Raw genomic sequence first — 19,671 nt, forward strand, 5'->3', positions numbered from 1 at the left:
TGTAATAAAAATAGATTTTAGAATTCGTAAAAAATACTAGCTTCAAAAATAGCATTCTGCAATTAACGAGCGTCAAGTACCAGCTGCTGTCAGTTGGCATCATCTTCGTTTTATTTTGAAGTGGCGAACAAAGGCATGGCATCCTTCTTGTCTTCCTATCGCAGATTCTAAGTCAAACTTCCGCCTTCAAGAAGAGGAAGTCAGCGATTTCGCTTTCAAAACAAGTTTTAAATTCATCGGCACGTTAGTTTACATTCGCCGTATAACGTCGATATTTTGGGGCGTAAAAGCTTCTAAATAAGGTAAAATCTAAAACCCCGAAGAAAACCAGCACGGTGTTTATCAAATATTTGGTGTGACGACTTTACACTATCAAAACACAAAGATACAGTCCTATCAGCATCAGGTATTTTCCCCATGTGCAGTGATTAACCAATTACATCATATCATAAAACGGAGGCACACTTGACGCTTACGTGTTAGCATACCTGTACTATTTTTAGTTGGCATTGCCGTTCACTATTAACACGTTTATTAATTATGTCGGAATAAAAACAATATATACGTTGACGTAATATCAACGAACATTTCTGTGGTTTTTTTTCACACATTAGAAAAATGTCGTTTGAGTGCTTTCACTATGGGAATTTTGCCGGAGTTCAACCGAAAAATACCGAAGGTAAGACTTGAATTCAAGACTAACGAACCGATATGAACACACTCCGTAGTCTGTAAAGTTAATTAATATATATTTGGATGCATAGCTGTCTAAATTATGTATTTCGTAGTTAATGAAACGGGTAATGTCATGTATTTGTAAACACATCCGGTAGTTGTCTTATTTTGTTAGTGTAAACCGGATCCTGCGTTTTTGCTGCACGTGCGTTTTATCTCCCTTTGCACTCAGGGGGCACCGGCCAGTGCGGAAGGTTCGGCGGAGAGCAAGAGAAGGAACAGCGGCGAAGGGAGCCTCTTCCCGGGGTGGTCGTACCGGTCTTCACGTCCAGGCTTTCTTTAGCTGTAAAGTAGCCAGAGTGGAAACTCGAGCAAAAAGGACAGCGCGTCTTCGCGACGGGTTCCCCCGGAGGAGGCAACCGGAGCGCCGAGTCTGGATGAACGTGGAGCACCTCGCACGGTGGGAGGGGGACTCGCTCTGCAACATCCGAGCCGGGAGTACCACCAGAAACATGCCCCCACGGTGAAGCGAACGTGGATTGATTTCATGGGAGATTGTGCTCCTTGCTGGCCCGGTGTCGTCGTGCAGCACTCGTGTCCGGGATGGGGAAGGAGCAGGAGCTGCTAGAGGCCGCCCGAACCGGGAACGTGGCCGTGGTGGAGAAGCTGCTGAGCGGCAAAAGGAGCTTGCTGGGCTCGGGCTCGGGTGCTATTCCGCTGCCCAACCTGCTAAGGTATGTTTTCACCTCTCCATGGCCGATTCTTGCCTTTGTATCAAAGAAGGCTTTTTTTGGGGGGGGAGCTTTTACCATCATGTGTCCACATAATGTCTTTCAAGTCCCCAAAAATGTCCTCCACTTTGAAGTCCAATGGAGAACAATGAGTCCTAACCTCAAAAAATATACCCCCCCCCTTAAAACAGGTGGTTAGATAGATCAAAGCGTGGGATCGGGGCCTCGGGCTGAGGCGAAGCCCCTCAAATAGGGCCAGGGTCCACCTGCAGGAGCCTTTTGTTGAACCTTCTGACATTTCCCCATAAGATACATGACTAGCTAAAAAAAAAAGTAGTTTTACGACTCCATAACTCATTGATGATAAATATATGCCCGTGAGTGTTCCCTATATGTGTTGGTTGCTCCACTGTTTGTGGTTTTCCAAAATATCAAAGCAAGACTGTAATCAAAATGGCTTCCCCATTGGATACATAACTATATATCTACCCCCCGCCCCCCAAAAAAAGTAGTTTTAAAACTATTATTATTATTATAAAGAATATTTACAAGTGAGTTTTCCCTATCTGTGTTGCTCCACCATTTGTGGTTTTCCAAAATATCAAAGCAAGACTGTCATTAGAAGGTAGGATGCATGACTATCTACCCCCACCCCTCAAAAAAAGTAGTTTTAAAACTCCATGACATATTGATGATAAAGAATATATCAACGTGAGTGTTCCCTATCTGTTTTGCTCCACCGTTTGTGGTTTTCCAAAATATCAAAGCGGGAATGCAATTGGAATTTAATCAAAATGGCAAACGTCAAAGAGGTCATACCCAATTTCCGTTATTCCTGTACATGTGCACATGAGCCGCTCGCATGTGTCGGGAAATCCATACGGCGATGATGTCATAATTCGTTTCCTGTCAGGGATGACCTCAAACTGTTGCGGCGGAAAAAAAAAAACAGCTTTGCCATTCCAACTCGGCTGTCAGAACAGCCGTGATTGTTCCTGCGCAGATTAGGGTGGATTCAAGTTTTGCGAAAAACGGCTTTCAAAGTAAATGTTTTTGACTCACTTTGATGTTATTGTTCCTGTTCAAAAGCTAGCTTTTAAAAATGGGTCACAAAGTGACTTTTGTATTCGTACACCTTTTACAGTTGCTAATTTAAAATGGAGTCATTGTTGTTTGTGTACAAATGGATTGGATTAGCCTTTATTAGTCTCGCAGTGGAGGAATTTACATTTCACAGCAGCCAAGTGATGAAAGTAAGAGGGAAGGAAAGGAAGAAGTAGAAAAACAAAATACAGGAGCTGCTGTAAAGGCAGCCACTTTTCCGGCGCCATCTTGAAGTAAAAAAACAATAACAAATAATGTGACTCAACACAAAATACAGTCATTTAATCTTAAGAACTTTCTGCACCCTCTTTGTTGCTTGAAGAACTTCTAGATGAAAGAGTGGAGAGGATCAAGCATCCTTTTTACCAGTGGATTAGAGACGTCATGCTGCAACGTGCACGTCTGCTACAAGCTAAATGTTGAAAGTAAACACAAAGCAAAATACATTGACGTGATGGAAGAACCGCTACAATTCGTCTTTTTTACAGTCAAAGGGCGGTCCTTTAGTGACGTCACGTACGGACTCGTCACCAACTCAATATTCAGCGCGAGGCTTAAAACGTAAAATATAGCTATATGCGGTGGAATCTTTGTAAAATACGCTCAGTAGAAGTCATTTGAAGCCATTTTACAAATGATGGACACAACTTGTCCGGAGATTTATATATTTATATATATGTATTTTTGACGCGGCGGGGGGGAGGCAAACGCAGCGAAACGGACGCTAATAACAGGAACAAGTACTTTACGTCAGGCCCGTCTAATCTTACAGGCTTGAGACCCTGCGGTAACGTCACACATTCCACACGGTCCTCATGATGGATGAGAGCGAAAGGCCCCTGTTGTCGTTTTTAAAATTGAACTTGATGACACCATTTGAAATCACACCGCTACCCTTTTAGGCAGCAAACTAGTCATATCTGCATATTTCCCACGCTGCCTTTCGCTAAGGGCTTTTAACGCCCTCAAACTAGCTTCGGCATATCATGAAATATGTGAGAGGATTCAACTTTTTTTCTGAAAATGAGGCATCAAATATTCATCTGCCGCTGAATCGCTCAATGAAAAATGGACCGTTAATCATCCGGCCGACTGCGCGTCGGGTCTGGACGAATCGCGGGAGTCAAGAATTTGCGCCATTGTTATTTTAATGATGAGGGGGAAAAAAAATGACACGTCGGGTATGATAAATTGATTTAGGCCGGTGGTGGATTTTATGCCACTCAGGGTACTTTAGTGGCGCATTAAGTGCCCTGAAAATTTACTGCCTCGACGGGCTGGTGTATGAATCCAAATTGAGTTATTTTTTTTTCTATGAACTGCCAATGTGGTTCCTTATTTACATGTTCGTCTTAACTCATTCACACATTTATTCAGGTTTCGTTATTTCATGCATGGGTGCTGATAAAGCGCTGGTCAGACATCTAGTTATGTTTTTCCCCCCCTTCCACAAGGGAGCAGCATTTCCCGTTTGTTCCATGCTAGCGCTTTGTTCCAGCTTCAGCTATTGTTAAAGCGCTATATAAACCAATATGTATGTATTGCATTGTATTTTGGACATCCGCCCTCACTTCAAGATCAGATAACTCCAGACCTATGTCATTTAGGAATTAACTGTTTCATCTGACAGTAAAGAATAATTACAAGACTGAACTTTATGTATTTTTTGCTACAATTGTGAAGAAATGTCAGACCCGAATGACTTCAATCTATCTGTACATCTTCAATTACACCATTTGTGCCAAACTAAATTTCTGCCTAAACGGGCTGCTTGAGTGGCAGACAACACCCGCCGCCCGTCTTTGCAACAGATGCTCATGTGTCAGCAGCTTATTCATTGACACCGCACAGTTTTTCTTGCCCTCCTGACTCAACGCGGGAGAGGCACTGGAGCTCCTGAGTAAGCACATTTGAGTGCCCCTCTGGGCTTTTCAGCCTCCACATTTTGCAACCTATCGTTTCATCTCCTTCCAGCGTCCTCTCTTTCTTTCTTGTTACCCGTTCGCCTTCACTCCAGTCTTGTTTTGGAGTCCTCGACGCTTGTTATCCGCCGTGGAGGGAAAAAAAAAACAAAACAATTACATACCCGATAGCGGATTCATTCATCTTCGACTGACTCCAGGCGCTTTTGTTTTGCCGTTCCGGTGAATCGTTATCGACAACTTTTGCCGCCTCGTCAGGCTTTTTGAACACGGCAGGTGACATGCTTGGCAATACGTAGCATCCCGTTTGGCCTTTTGCATTCGCAATCTTCCTCGTTTAGCTCTGAAATAATTAATTCGGATATGCGCCTAAACGGGTAGCTATTGCTCAGATTTATTAACAACCAGGCTCCCTTCATTCTTGCGGGTTGCTTTATGAAACAATTATATCAGCCGCCTAGACGGGCTGCTCTATTAAACAATCAAGTTTTTACCTGTTTGCATATCCCAATTGGATGTACAGTGAGACCTCAAATTACGAACTTAATTGGTTCCCAGACAGAGTGTGTAAGGCGAAAAGTGTGTATCTAAAAAAAAAAATCCCATAGGAAACCATTAAAATGGGAATAATCCGTTCCCGAGTTTCCATAAAATATACTTTTCAACTAAATAAGCCTTAAAACTACACACAACATACCTTATTCTATGTATAATAAATGTGCTATTGTATTGTAATGAAAGAAATACACTGCATTGTATCATAAAGTCACTTTATTTACATTTGTGATGGTCATTTATGGCTTGATGGAATGGCGTTGAAGGTCAAAGGGAATTGCTGTTTGGAAAGAGAGGCGCAATCCATGAGGACTGTAATTAAAGAAATAAACTGCTCTAAAATAAAGTTTTCTTTACCTTTTTGATGGCCGTTGATGGCTTATGGAAGGAGAGTCACCTTCCATAAGGACTGTTGGTAACTTAACCTCTGGTGCTGTTCGGTCGTGTGCTTCCGCCGAAGATCACTCCGCCAGCCGTAGTGGGTGTGTATTATGAAAATAGTGCTTATTATAAGGTTTAATTTTCATAAATTTGACTTTTGTAAGACAAAAAGTTTGTAAGTTGAGGTGTTTGTAAGTTGAGGTCTCACTGTATCTGAATTTTTGTTGAATTCATCTCAGTCCCGTCTAGTTCTCCATTTTGAAAGTAAACAAAAGAAGCTATCGTGGCACATCTTATCAAAGGTGAAAGTCGGGTAGGGACCCAAAACGGAGTCATCTTTGTGAAGGCGCCACGTCACGGTTCATCCGTGATTTACAACACGCACCTTGACTCATCGTTTTCGCTACTTCCTGTTTCATTCCAATCCCCCCTTCCCGTCCGCCGTCCCTCTGCCCCGTTGAGTCACCATGCGAGCATTTGCCGTCTGACCCTGAGGTCGGTAAGATAGTTGGGAGGGGTGATTAAAAAGGGATGCGGACCTCCGTTTGGGAGGGGGGAAAAAAGCAGATTGACCTCAAGGAGGTCAATGCTGTAATCCAGAAGAATTTTAACGTAGCAGCTGACAGAATGTAGTCATATTCATTTAGCATTTTTATTTATTTAAATGAGATTTACATTTTTTACATGTTAATTTTCGTCTCATATTATACTCTTATTTTTTTTGCAATTTATTACGTTAAAGTTATTTTATTTTGAATTTCTAGGCTGGCTGTCTTTCCAGCCGCTCCTGTGCGTATTTTGTTTTTCTACTTCTTTCATTCCTTTCATCTTCCTTTCATAACTTTGCGAGACTAATAAAGGAAAATCCAATACAGTGAGACCTCAACTTACAAACACCTCAACTTACAAACTTTTTGTCTTACAAACGTCAAATTTATGAACATTAAACCTTATAATAAGCACTATTTTCATAATACACACCCACCACGGCTGGCGGAGTGATCTTCGGCGGAAGCACACGACCGAACAGCACCAGAGGTTAAGTTACCAACAGTCCTTATGGAAGGTGACTCTCCTTCCATAAGCCATCAACGACCATCAAAAAGGTAAATAAAACTTAATTTTACAGCACAGTTTATTTCTTTAACTACTGTCCTCATGTAATGCACCTCTCATTCCAAACAGCAATTCCCTTTGACCTTCGACCTCCAACGCCATTCCATCAAGCCATAAATGACCATTTTGAGCCAATTTGTGACCATCACAAATGTAAATAAAGTGACTTTATGATACAATGCAGTGTATTTCTTTCATTACAATACAATAGCACATTTATTATGCATAGAATAAGGTATGTTGTGTGTAGTTTTAAGTCTAATTTAGTTAAAGTATATATTATGGAAACCCAGGAACGGATTATTCCCATTTTAATGGTTTCCTATGGGATTTTTTTTTGAGATACACACTTTTCGCCTTACACACTCTGTCTGGGAACCAATTAAGTTCGTAAGTTGAGGTCTCACTGTACTTAGTTTTTCCAACCCTTCGAAAAATCCGTGTAGTGAGCCACATGCAACTCGTTGTTGTCAAACACGTATTTTACTTAAGCATTGTCACTCACAGAGCGTGTGCAGGTTAATGCTATGGAATTGGGGCAGGTAGCCCTCGGGGGGGGGACTTTTCTTTTTGTTGAGCTTCAATGTTGGTTTTAAGATGCATATTCCTCCATTTTCAGTGATGCTTTTGTTACGGGGGTAAAGACGGCTTTTCCATTGTTCCCATTTTTCTGTTTACTTGCAAACAAGTCCCCCAAAATGACAACATTTGGCAAAAAAAGGCAACGTGGCAGCTTGCCTCGGCCACCCGCGCCTCCCAACCCGTTGACAAGATGGCAAACATATGACCGCGCCGTTCTATCGGCGACTTCCTTCCCGCTGACTCGACATCGGTTCTTGCCGGGGCGGGAATGAGTCGCCTGATTCCATGTGAAGTGGGTCAAATAACAGGCGGTGTGGGGTTAGCCTCCGTATGTTCCTGCATCTTTTATGGGCCTTGACGTCCAATGCCTCAGCTCTGTGATGAAGTCTTTTTGGCAAAAGTGGAAATACAGGGGGAAAAATGGGAAAAATAAATACATAGATGGATGGATAAATAAATAAAATTAGACGTTAATAAATATATAAATTTATACATTAATAAATAACATTATTAAAGTTATTAATACACATATAAAATTATACATTAATAAATACATAAAATGATACGTTTAAAAAATAGATCCATAAATAAATACATTATACAGACAAAAATATGAACATGGCTATAAATAAATACATACATACATAAATAAATAAATAAAATACATTATGAATAAATAAAATACATTATGAATAAATACATAAATAAATACATAAATAAATACATTAATACATAAATAAAGACACATAAATACATAAATAATAGTCTTTTATGAACCTTGACGTCCATGTCTCAGCTCTGTGCTGGTCTTCTTGGCAAAAGTGAACATACAGATAAAATATGAAATTATATCAATAAATAAATACGTTATACATTTGTAAAATAATAAATAAATAGATAAATAATACATAGATTAACACAAATAGATAATAGACATAAATAAATAACTCTTAATTAATAGATACAAAGATAGAAATATAATCATTTTTACATTGCATTACATGAATAATATACATTAATAAATAAAATTAGACATTAATAAATACATAAAATTATACATGAATAAATAGATCAATAAATACATTGTACAGACAAAAATATTATGAACATGTCTATAAATAGATAAATAAATAAAATACATTATGAATGCATAAATAATATTTTATGAGCCTTGTCTTCCATGCCTCAGCTGTGTGCTGGTCTTGGAAAAAGTGAAAATACAGATAAAATATGAAATTATATCAATAAATACATGAATAAATAAATGCATTGTACATGTATAAAATACAAAAAAATAAATACATACAAAAATAATACATAGATTAACCTAAATAATGTATTATTATTTTTTAAATAGATAATAGATGAAAATAAATAAATAACACATTAATAAATACAAAGTAAAAACATGATAAATGATTAAATATAGACATTTTTACATTGCATTACATAAATAAATACATGAATGCATAAATACATAAATACATAAAGAAAGAAATACATACATAAATAAATACATAAATAAATAACAGATAACAATAAATACTAATAAATACAAATAATAAATTATAAATAATCATAAATAATACATATTTCTTTTTTATCCATTTGCCGTCTGACCCTGAGGTCGGTAATCCACATTACATTAAATAACGTTACATTAAATAACACATAATAATAAATACAAATAAATAATCAGAAATAAATAATAAATGAATACATATTTATGTGTAGACATTTGTATACTTTTTCAGTATTTTTTTTTTTTAATTTTGTAGCTCCCGCACTTTTTTTTTTTTGGGGGGGGGGGGGGGGACACAAAGTGCTTTTTACCGTTTTGGGCAATCTCGGTCGCACAAAAATAAAACAACTAAAATCCCACAAAAGGTCGCGTGTTTTAAGCGCGGAGCATTTGTCGCGAATTCATCCCGGGACAGCGGGTTGCCATGGCGATGCACACCATCTGCTATGTTAGCGTGAGATACCAAAGCCGAGGAGGCTCCTTCCACGCCTTATATAGGAATTGTTCCTTGCTCGCCGCCGGGCTGCTTGCCAAGCTCGCCAAATAACAACATTGGAGGCAAGAGGAGTCGGATGCTAGCTGCGCTTTATTATTTCAGCTTTATTTGTTTTCAACCGCGCTTGGAAAAAAAATATCTTCAATAAAATGTCAAGAATGAAAATTGCCGTTAATTTCCTGTAGCTGCTCTGTCTGTTATGCACACCATGACCACCTGGTGGCACTTTAGCACAGAAATATAGCTGCCGCACCACTATTAGTCGTTCTTCACAGATGATAAATAAAATGCACGGCACCCACGTCACTCACCAAATTCACTTTTTCCAAGTTCTCCAATGATTGAGAGTGTCATTAATCTATACGTCCCCGGCGCAGGGAGATGAACCAAACGGACGTTCTTCGTCCGCCAATTGAGCGGATGCAAGTTTCCCATCGGATTGCGGCAGGGTGGCGCGGTTCCAAATGCTTTTCGTCTGATTGATTAATTAGTAAAGTGAAATCGTGACTTGTCAACCGGGGGGAAAACATGTTGGCGCGTTGCCTGCGCGTTACTTCCTGAAACTCACCCCATGAATCAAAGTTACGAGTAGTATCTCGCTAGCTATCTATTAGTTATCCATTAGCCAGCTAGCTAACTTTCTAACTATTTGAGTTATTCCAGGCTATCTAGCTATCTATTAGCTATCTGGCTAGCTGTCTAGCTGTCTATCTATTAGTTATTTATTGGCTAGCTAATGTCACTATCTAGCTGGCCATCTAGCTAGCTATCTAGCTGGCTACCTTGCTACATATCTATTTGCTAACTAGCTATATATTAGCTATCTATCTCGCTAGCTATCTATTAGTTATCCATTAGCCCGCTAGCGAACTTTCTATTTATTTGAGTTATTCCAGGCTATCTATCTGTCTATGAATTCGCTATCTATTAGCTATCTGGCTAGCTCTCTAGCTGGCTATCTATTAGTTATTTATTGGCTAGCTAATCTCACTATCTACCTAGCTGTCTAGCTGGCTACCTTGCTACATATCTATTTCCTAACTAGCTATCTAGCTGGCTACCTAACTAGCTATCTATTTGCTATCTATTAGATATCTATCTCGCTACCTATCTATTAGTTATCCATTAGTTGGCTACCTTGCTAGATATCTATTTGCTAACTAGCTATCTAGCTGGCTATCCAACTAGCTATCTATTTGCTATCTATCTCGCTACCTATCTATTAGTTATCCATTACCCAGCTAGCTAACTTTCTATCTATTTGAGTTATTCCAGGTTGAGCGAACGCTGGCGCATGTGGCTGCCGTTGCTCACCCACAGAAAAAAAAACTTATCGTGTGACTGTAAAGTGACCTTGAGAGTTTTGAAAAGCGCTTAGAAATGAAATGTATTATTATTATGATTATTATTATTATTATTATGAATCAAAGTTACAATTTGCATGTTGCAACATTAGCTTTTTGTTCACTCATTCAATGCCTTTGTGTCGTCTCCATGTAGCATGTGGAAAGGCCTCAACGTCAACTGCACGGACAGCTCAGGCTACACGCCGCTGCATCACGCCGCGCTCAACGGACACAGGTAATCATTATCTTCTTGTTGTGATTTTTGTCATTGATTTTTTTGGGGTTGATCTACAAATTTCTTGTTGCTAGAAGTTAGTAGTAGCTAGTTTAACTAGCTAACTATCTGGCGAGCTCTCTCGCTGGCTATCTATTAGTTATTTTTTGGCTAGCTAATCTCACTCATAGTTACTTAGTTACTAGTTCGCTAGTAAAACTAGCTTCTTTTTCAAAATAATTCCCCGTGGTACTTCCAAGCTATATTTTGCTAATTGAAACCGCCGAACAAACATAATCTTGACGACACAACAGCGCGGATTAGCCGGCTAGCCACCGCCTTCCTGGAGGATTAGCGATGTGTTTTCGGGGCGGGGGGGGGGCGGTTAATTATGTGGATTTTTCCTTTCAGCGGGCTCAACTGCTAATATGATTCATTTAGTGGCTTATTTATTTTTTTTCCCAGCGGCGCAGAGCATGGTTCTGAATGATTGAAATTAGCGGCTTGTTAGCCGCCGCCGCTCAGCTTCCCCGGTTGACATTTGGAATGCAAATGAGCCGCCGCGGTTGGGGACTTCCTGTTTCGGGAACGGCGACTGTTTGTTGATGTGACGACGCCCTTTTATCGGGTGTGCGAATGGCACCGATGGGTAAAACGGTTCGAAAGTGAGCGCGAGTAACTTTATCATCTTTGTCGTCATCTTCAGGGAGGTTGTCCTGAAGCTGCTCCAGTTTGAGGCGTCGGCCAACATGGCCGACAGCAAGGGTTGCGTCCCGCTGCATTTGGCCGCCTGGCGGGGCGACGTGGACATCGTGCGCATCCTCGTCCGACACGGGCCTTCGCGCTGTCAAGTTAACCAGCAGGTCAGTCACCTGAGAGTGCGCGAGAAAGCCGTAATGAGCGCCAAAGGTCACCATCGCGGGAGAGTTGAAGGGAAGCCCGCAGTGCGGGATAATCGGAGTTTGAGTGGATGACAGGAAGCGGCGCTAAACTCCAGCTAGCTCGCCATTTAGCGGCTAATTGCTCCCGCGGGTTTCAATCCGCAGCTGTTTTCGCTTTCCGGATCTTTAGAAAGAAAATGGTGTTGTTCTCCAAGTTGTATATTTGTCTTGGGGATTTGTTTATCATTGCATTGAGTAGCATTAGCATTAGCACTAGCAAGGCATCTGGAAGGTTCAATGCATTCAATTACGTCCCAGTGAATGTAGTCTGAGGCTAACCTGAAAAATGGAAATGCCCACCAAATGGAACATGGCGGCCATTTTAATAATAATAATAATAATAATAATGATATTAATAATATTACATTTCTAAGCGCCTTTTAAAACTCAAGGTCACACTAGCTAGCTCGGTAGCCAGCCAGATAGCTAGCTAGCAAGGTAGCCAATTAGCTAGCTACATAGCCAGCTAGCCATACATTTCATTTATAAGCGCCTTTCAAAACTCTCACGGTCACTTTACAGTCACAAGATAAGTTTTTCTGCGGGTGAGCAGCGGCAGCCATATGCGCCAGCGTTCACTCAACCCGGAAGTAATTCAAATAGATAGAAAGCTAGCCAGATAGCTAATAATTGGCCAGATAGACAATTGGCTAACTTGCTAGATAGCCATATAGCTAATAAATAACCAGCTACATAGCTTTCCAGCTAAACAGATAGCTAATAGTTTGACAGTAAACCTCGACTCCCACACAGCTTGAATCACCGCCGTGATGATGATGATGTCATGATTCAAAAAGCAATATGTCATAAGCAAAGCATAAACGCCACCCGTCTCCTCGCGTGTCATTAGCGCAAAGCCCCCCTCAACCCCCGACGCAATCAGTGGCGGCGCCCGCTCACTATCGGAAAACTGTCTGCATCAGCGTAATGGAAATAAATGGCCCCCCGCCGCCGAAATGGAGCGCCGGGTCTTCTTTTTTTTGTCTCCGTCGCCCTCGCGTTGTCGCCCGGTCGTGAATCAAATGGGCCAAAGTGACTCACAGGAGGCGGAGCTTTGTCCCATTAAGGAGCCAATCGAGAGTTAGCGAAATATCTCCTGAGTCGCTTTGCACATTTTAATTTGAACTCCAAGCGGCACGTTTGTACGCTTTTCAATAACGCCAACGCTTTGGCTGTTTTTTAAATAACACTTTGCACTTATTATTACTTACTATTATTACTACCTACTATCGCTCACAATTGGTTGTTAGCGCCGGTAAGTCGTATCCCCCTGCAGGGACATGTCGGAAAACAAACATTTTGTAGCAGTTGAGCCATATAGCTAATAGCTACCTAGCTAGCTAGATATCAGTAAAATTGTCACGCTATTCCGGTACACATCTTTGGTACACATAGACTGAGATAAATATATAAAATAATGGGTGAAAATGCAAAAAAATAATATAAAAAGTCAAAATTAAAATTAATATGGCTTGCTATCTATTAGCGATATAACTAGCTATCTATTAGCTGGATATGTCGCGAATGGCCAGCTGGCTATTTGCTCTCTAGATAACTATATTAGCTAGCTAGCTTTCTATCTATTTGAATTTCTTCCGGGTTGAGTGAACACTGGCGCATATGGCTGCCACTGCTCACCCACAGAAACCTTGTGTCGGTAAAGTGACCTTGAGAGTTTTGAAAGGCGCTTATAAATGAAATGTATGGCTAGCTGGCTATGTAGCTAGCTATCTAGTTGGCTACCTTGCTAGCTAGCTATCTGGCTGGCTACCGAGCTAGCTATCTATTTGCTATCTAGCTAGCTATCTATTAGCTAGCTAGCTGACTTTCTATCTATTTGAGTTACTTGCGGGTTGAGTGAACGCTGGCACATGTGGCTACCGCTGCTCACCCACTGCAAAACTTATCCCGTGACTGTAAAGTGACCTTGAGAGTTTTGAAAGGCGCTTATAAATGAAATGTATTATTATTATTCTCAAATGGCTGTATAATAAGGTTAGAGCCCCCCCTGTTGGCCTGGCATGCATTTAACACCTTAAAATGTTTTTTTTTTTTTTTTTTTTTTTTTTTTTTCCACAAAGTGCTTGTAAAAATCTGGCTTTACAGCTTGGGCTCCGTCCAATATCCAAATCAAAGACCCCCCCGCCCCCCACCACCACCCCATAAACCCCCCCACCCCTCTAGTGGTTGCAAGTGGCCAACGCGCAACATACTTATCTCCTCCACGGCACCTGATAATGGACTGACTAATGCAGTCGGAATGTCATTATTGGCTCAATTTTTTTTTTTTTTTTTTTTTTTTTAGCCCCCGCCCACCACCACTCCGGCGCGTAACCGCTAATTGTCCCGGTTTGTCGCGTCGTTTGGCCCACCGTGATGGATGACGGCGCGTTGGACGACAGTTCATTACGCATTGATGAAAAGGCGCTATGTCGCAGCGGGGTTATTAAAAGCAATTTTACGCTTGGTAAACAATGATGTATTGATCGTTTGAACAAATGGGGGTGTGGTGGTTTGGGGGGGGGGGGGTTAAGGGAGGATAAATGTGGGCAATTTCGGTCTCATTTAGATGCGCTCAGCATCTGCAAATATTTGCTGTGTCGCTGAAAAACCAAAAAAAAAACAGACGTGCATGGATTATTTATCCTCAGTGAACGAGTAATTAATAATAATACATTTCATTTATAAGCGCCTTTCAAAACTCTCAAGGACACTTTACAATACACGGGAAATTTTAAACAATTTGGGCTCTCTCCCTGATCCCCCTATTCCCTCTTGTCCGAATCCTTCCCTCATCCTCACAGAACCACGAGCGGGAAACGGCGCTGCACTGCGCGGCTCAGTACGGCCACTTGGAGGTGGTGTCGGTGCTTCTCCAGGAACTGACTGACCCCACCATGAGAAACAGCCGGCAGGAGACCCCCTTGGATCTGGCGGCGCTCTACGGACGTCTGCAGGTGGAGTCCCTCCCCCCTTCCTCTTTGTTTGGTTCACCATTTGTGGAAGTTTTGTATGATATTGTGTAAGAACGTAGGGGCATTACCTTTTGAATTTGCCCCTACTAGCTTAACGCCGCCATAGGCATGCAACGTCTCCATTCAACAGTGACTCATTTTGGTCTCCGTCCTTGGCTTAACCAAAGAAGGAGGCAACAACTGCACACGTGCCGTAATTCAAGCATGCTCTTGTCATTTTACCGCGCCCGCTTCCTTCTTCTCTGCGATGGTTTTCGCCGCAACCCCGCTTCGCGTCCATGAATCATTAATGAGCGATGACTATGAATGAAAAATATTAGCGTGGGGGCACGAGGTCAAAAGTTAATCCGTTACCATCACGGTGTCTCATTTGCAACCAGGTGGTGTGCATGTTGGTGAGCGCCCACCCCAACCTGATGGGCGTAGGCGGGCGCCGACACACGCCGTTGCACCTGGCCGCTCGCAATGGACACCGCGGCGCGGCGGAGACGCTGCTGGACGCGGGCATGGACGTCAACTGTGTGGTAAGAGCTACTTCGTACGAGCCCAGCTGGGATTTATTTATTTTTGTTTATTTTGTTACTTTTTTTTTGTTTATTTTGTTACTTTGCCCCTCCCCTACCACTTTTGATTACATAACAGATTCTCCGTAAAAGGACGCGTAGCTCCCGAGGCGGGTTATGTTATGTTATTGCTTCCATCACTCTGAAACAGTTTATTATATAATTGTGAGGATAGCTTGTAAAACGTTGCAAACTCACACCGTAAATGTAAATATTAACCTTAGCGATGAATTCCGCCTGCACACAAACAAAAACGCTTAGCTGCTGTTCTAGTTTTTTTTTCACCGATGATAAAGAATATATGCCTTTTAAAAAAAATGTAATGTTTTCTGGTGATAAGTTTGTTGCTTAAATGCTTTGAATACCGCCACACAGATGCTAACTATTAGCCTAGCCGGGTCACTCTTATCTCAAGGTATATATTTAGAGTAAATAGTGACTCTGGCCTCAAACTTATTCGAGACTCGGGCTTCTTTTTGGCTCAAAGGCACACCGGCAAGCATAAATTGTCACTGGTGGGAAGTCCGTATGTGTGTGTGAGGAGGGGGGATGCATGGGGGGCAGTAATTGGAGTCAAGCCATAAAGGTCTGCTTGCTTGAGTAGCATGAATAATTTATGGCAGCGGCACACCAGCCACTTTCTCCCTTGCCGCTTTGTTAAAGAGGGGGAACCCCTGTTAGGTGCGTGTTCATGTGTGTGTGAGAAATTTGAATTGATACTATATCTGTATGAGTTTCAATTTTTTTTTTATGTTTGAAATTTGGGTTCCCACGGGGCAAATCCCTCTCAGCCCTCGTCCCCACCGTGTAGCAAAAATGTGTATGTGTGTGAGAGAGAAATTTGAATTGATACTATATCTGTATGAGTTTCATAAATATATTTTTTCCATGTTTGGAATTGGGTTCCCACGGGGCAAATCACCTCACACATCTTGTCCCCACCATGTTGCAAAAACGTGTGTGTGTGTGTGTGGGTGAGAGAAATTTGAATGGATACTATATCTGTATGAGTTTAATAAATATATATTTTTTCACGTTTGAAATTGGGTTCGCACAGGGCAAATCCCTCTCAGACCTTGTCCCCACCATGTTGCAAAAACGTGTGCATGTGCGTGTGTGTGAGAGAGAGAGAAATTTGATTTGATACTATATCTGTATGAGTTCCATAAATATATTTTTTCAGGTTTGAAATTAGGTCCCCACGGGGCAAATCACTCAGACCTCGTCCCCACTATGTAGCAAAACGTGTTTGCGTGTGTGTATGAGAAATTTGAATTGATACTATATCTGTATGAGTTTCATAAATATTTTTTTCATGTTTGAAATTGGGTCCCCACGGAGCAAATCCCTCGCAGACCTTGTCCCCACCATGTAGCAAAAACGTGTATATCACCTTCAATGAGTGGTCGGGTACCACACACACACACACACACACTACTCCAAAAGGATATTGCAGTTGTCGCTTGAAACTATTGAAGAGCGGGAGTCGCCTTTCCTGGTTTCCTCTTGACGGCGCCGCCATGGGAAATAGAGCGGGTGGGGGAGAAGGAACCAAAAAGGGGGGTGGGGCAGAAGGAAACAAAAAAAAAAGGGCGTCGTGAAGTGCATAACTTCCTTTTGTCGCCTCACCTTCAAGCGCAGCTTTTGTTTAGTTTGCCGTTGGAGTCCATTTTTCCCCAATGAGACTTGAAGAGCGAGCGCCATTTTTCAGCCTTTTTTTTTTATTCTAACATGCGACACACCTGCACTTTTCTTTTTTTTTTTTTTTTTTAGACGGAGAATGGCAGCGCCCTCCACGAGGCCGCCCTCTACGGGAAGATGGATGTAGTTCGCCTTCTGCTCGACTCAGGTGAGATTGGAGTCAGGAAAAGTTCAAGATGTTCATATCTAAAATGAGTGCGCGGCCATTTGGGGAGTCGAAGGCTTTGAGGACGCCTCCCCGTTGCACTTCCTGTTTCCTCGGGATGAACGACATTGTGTTGCCGGGCAACAAGCCAGTCATTGTCATTCCGGTACAATTCTCCCCATTTGTAACATTACTTACTACAAATGGGGAGAATTAAAATGTTATTTTTTTGCTTTGATTCTGGAAAAGATGCCTTTAAAAAAATGTAATAATAGGACTCTCACCCCCCAAAAATGTTTTTTTTCCCCCCTTGAAGTTCAATTTTTAAATAACTTTATTCATGCAGACCTCACAATCACATTACAAATGTTATTTTTTAATAAAATATTTTTTCCCTTGAAGTTAAATTTTACCACAAATGTAATTATGCAGACGTAACAACCACATTACAATTTTTATTTAATGTATTTCATAAAACAGCTTTTATTCCCTGCAAGTTCAATTTTAAAACAACTTTATTTATACAGACCTCACAATCACATTACACATTTTATTGTTAATGTTATTTTTTAAATAAAACATATTTTTTTTTACTTTGAAAGTTCAATTTGAAAACACATTCATGCAGACCTCATAATCACATTACACATTTTTTATTTCATTTTTGAATAAAAGCTTTTTTTCCTTGAAGTTGAATTTTAAAATAACTTTATTCATGCAAACCGTACAATCACACTACAAATTATAATTTTTTATTTTATTTTTTTAATAAAACATTTTTTTACCTTGAAGTTAAATTTTTAAACAAATTTATTCGTGCAGACATCACAATCACATGACAATTTTTATTTTATTTATGAAATAAAACACATTTTTCTCCCTTTAAGTTCAATTATAAAAGAACTTTATTCATGCAGACCTCACAATCACATTACAACCTTTATTTAGTTTTATATATTTTTAATAAACGTTTTTGTTTCGTTGAAATTGAATTTTAAACCACATGTATTCATGCAGAAATGAAATGTTTTATTTTATTTACTAAATAAAACTGCTTTTTTTCCCCTTGGAGTTCAAATTTCAAACAACTTTATTCATGCAAACCGTACAATAACATTTTTTAGAATAAAATATTTTTATTTTATTTTTAGTAAAAGAGCTTTTATTTCCTTACAGTTGAATTAACAAAAATCATAAATCACAATCACATGACAATTTTTCATTTTATTTATTAAATGAAACAGTTTCTCCCCTAGAACTTTATTCACGCGGACATCAGCATTATTTATGTATTTATTTATATATTTATTTATATATTTATTTATTTGTTCATTTATGTATTTGTTTATTTATTCATGTATTTATATATTTATGCATGTATTTATTTATTTAGTTATTTATGTATTAATTTATTTTAAATATTTAATACAACACAGTTCTTTTCAATTTATTTTGGGAACTATCAAGCTATGACTGACTGTGCCACGGTGTGCCTTATTTTGGTCAATTTGTGGCTACTCAATACAATAATTTCTGTGTATTTTTTAAAAATGTATTTATTTATTTGTTGTAGGGATTGACACAAATCTGCGAGATAGCCTGGGAAGAACCGCTTTAGACATCCTCCGAGAACATCCTGCGGTCAAATCTCAGCAGATCACTGCCCTTATTCAGGGTATGGTACACACCCGCACTCACACATGTTTGGGGGGGGGGGGGGAGACAGTCCTCCATCATTCTCCCCAAAATGGACATCAATGTGACATTTCAAGACACAGCTGCGAGCGAGTGAAAAGATCAGCTGCGCGCCATTTCCTGGCGGAGAAAGCGCCCGCCCAAGCTCAGAATAGAGCGGCCATTGAGGGCGAATTCAATCCCAGAGCTGCAATCAAATGTCGTCGTTGCATCAAGCGAGTCGACTGCCTGTTCATCCTTCTTCTGTTCTGCGTGTAGAATATGTAACGGACGAAATGGAGCGGCGCAGCATGGCGGACGAGCCCATCCGCAAGTGTCCCGTCCCCGCGCCCCGTACTTCCATCTCCTCGCCTTCCGCTTCGCCCTCCCTCAGGCACAAAAGTGAGTAAACTGCACCGGCTGTGCCTCACAAATAATATTTCCTCACTTTGACTAGTAATCTACATTTAAAACCATCTTAATGTACGCTTACTAGCAGTTTCGGGAACTTATCAGTGAGCATAAACAGTAAGCGGATGTCTGTTCCACTGCTGCCCCCTGTAGTCCGATTGCAACATTGCATCCCTGCTGATATTTTTCTCCAGCCTCTTTGTCAGCCCAAATCCTAATTGATTCATTAGCAGCTAAATGGCTTTGAGGTAGGCGATAGAGAATTTGCACCTGAACACAGCGTTATATAAACCCATGCACAAATAAATAAATACACAAATAAATAAATACACAAATAAATAAATACACAAATAAATACACAAATAAATAAATACACAAACAAATAAATAAATACATAAATACATAAATAAATAAATAAATAAACCAACAAATAAATAAATAAATAAATAAATAAATAAATAAATAAATAAATAAATAACCCAATAAATACATTAAATAAATAAATAAATAAATCAGCAAACAAATAAATAAATACATAAATAAATAAATACACCAAGAAATAAATAAATAAATACACGAACAAACAAATAAATAAATACACAAACAAATAAATACAT

General features: G+C 40.2%; 1 protein-coding gene across 1 annotated transcript in view; it reads left to right on the forward strand.

The window, feature by feature from the left end:
• Positions 1 to 575: 575 nt before the first annotated feature.
• The window catches only part of anks1b (ankyrin repeat and sterile alpha motif domain containing 1B), a 58,170-nt gene continuing 39,074 nt past the window's right edge, over positions 576 to 19,671 (forward strand). Inside the window, 9 exon segments of the mRNA XM_088988690.1 lie at positions 576 to 679; positions 908 to 1,409; positions 10,585 to 10,665; positions 11,351 to 11,507; positions 14,390 to 14,542; positions 14,941 to 15,084; positions 16,897 to 16,972; positions 18,543 to 18,644; positions 18,923 to 19,045. Of these exon segments, the coding sequence (XP_088844816.1) occupies positions 1,279 to 1,409; positions 10,585 to 10,665; positions 11,351 to 11,507; positions 14,390 to 14,542; positions 14,941 to 15,084; positions 16,897 to 16,972; positions 18,543 to 18,644; positions 18,923 to 19,045 (967 nt within the window). The 5' untranslated portion in view covers positions 576 to 679; positions 908 to 1,278.

Source organism: Hippocampus bargibanti, linkage group LG22 (assembly GCF_051943395.1).
Source record: "Hippocampus bargibanti isolate YZ-2025 linkage group LG22, ASM5194339v1, whole genome shotgun sequence".
NCBI classification, from domain to species: Eukaryota; Metazoa; Chordata; class Actinopteri; order Syngnathiformes; family Syngnathidae; genus Hippocampus; species Hippocampus bargibanti.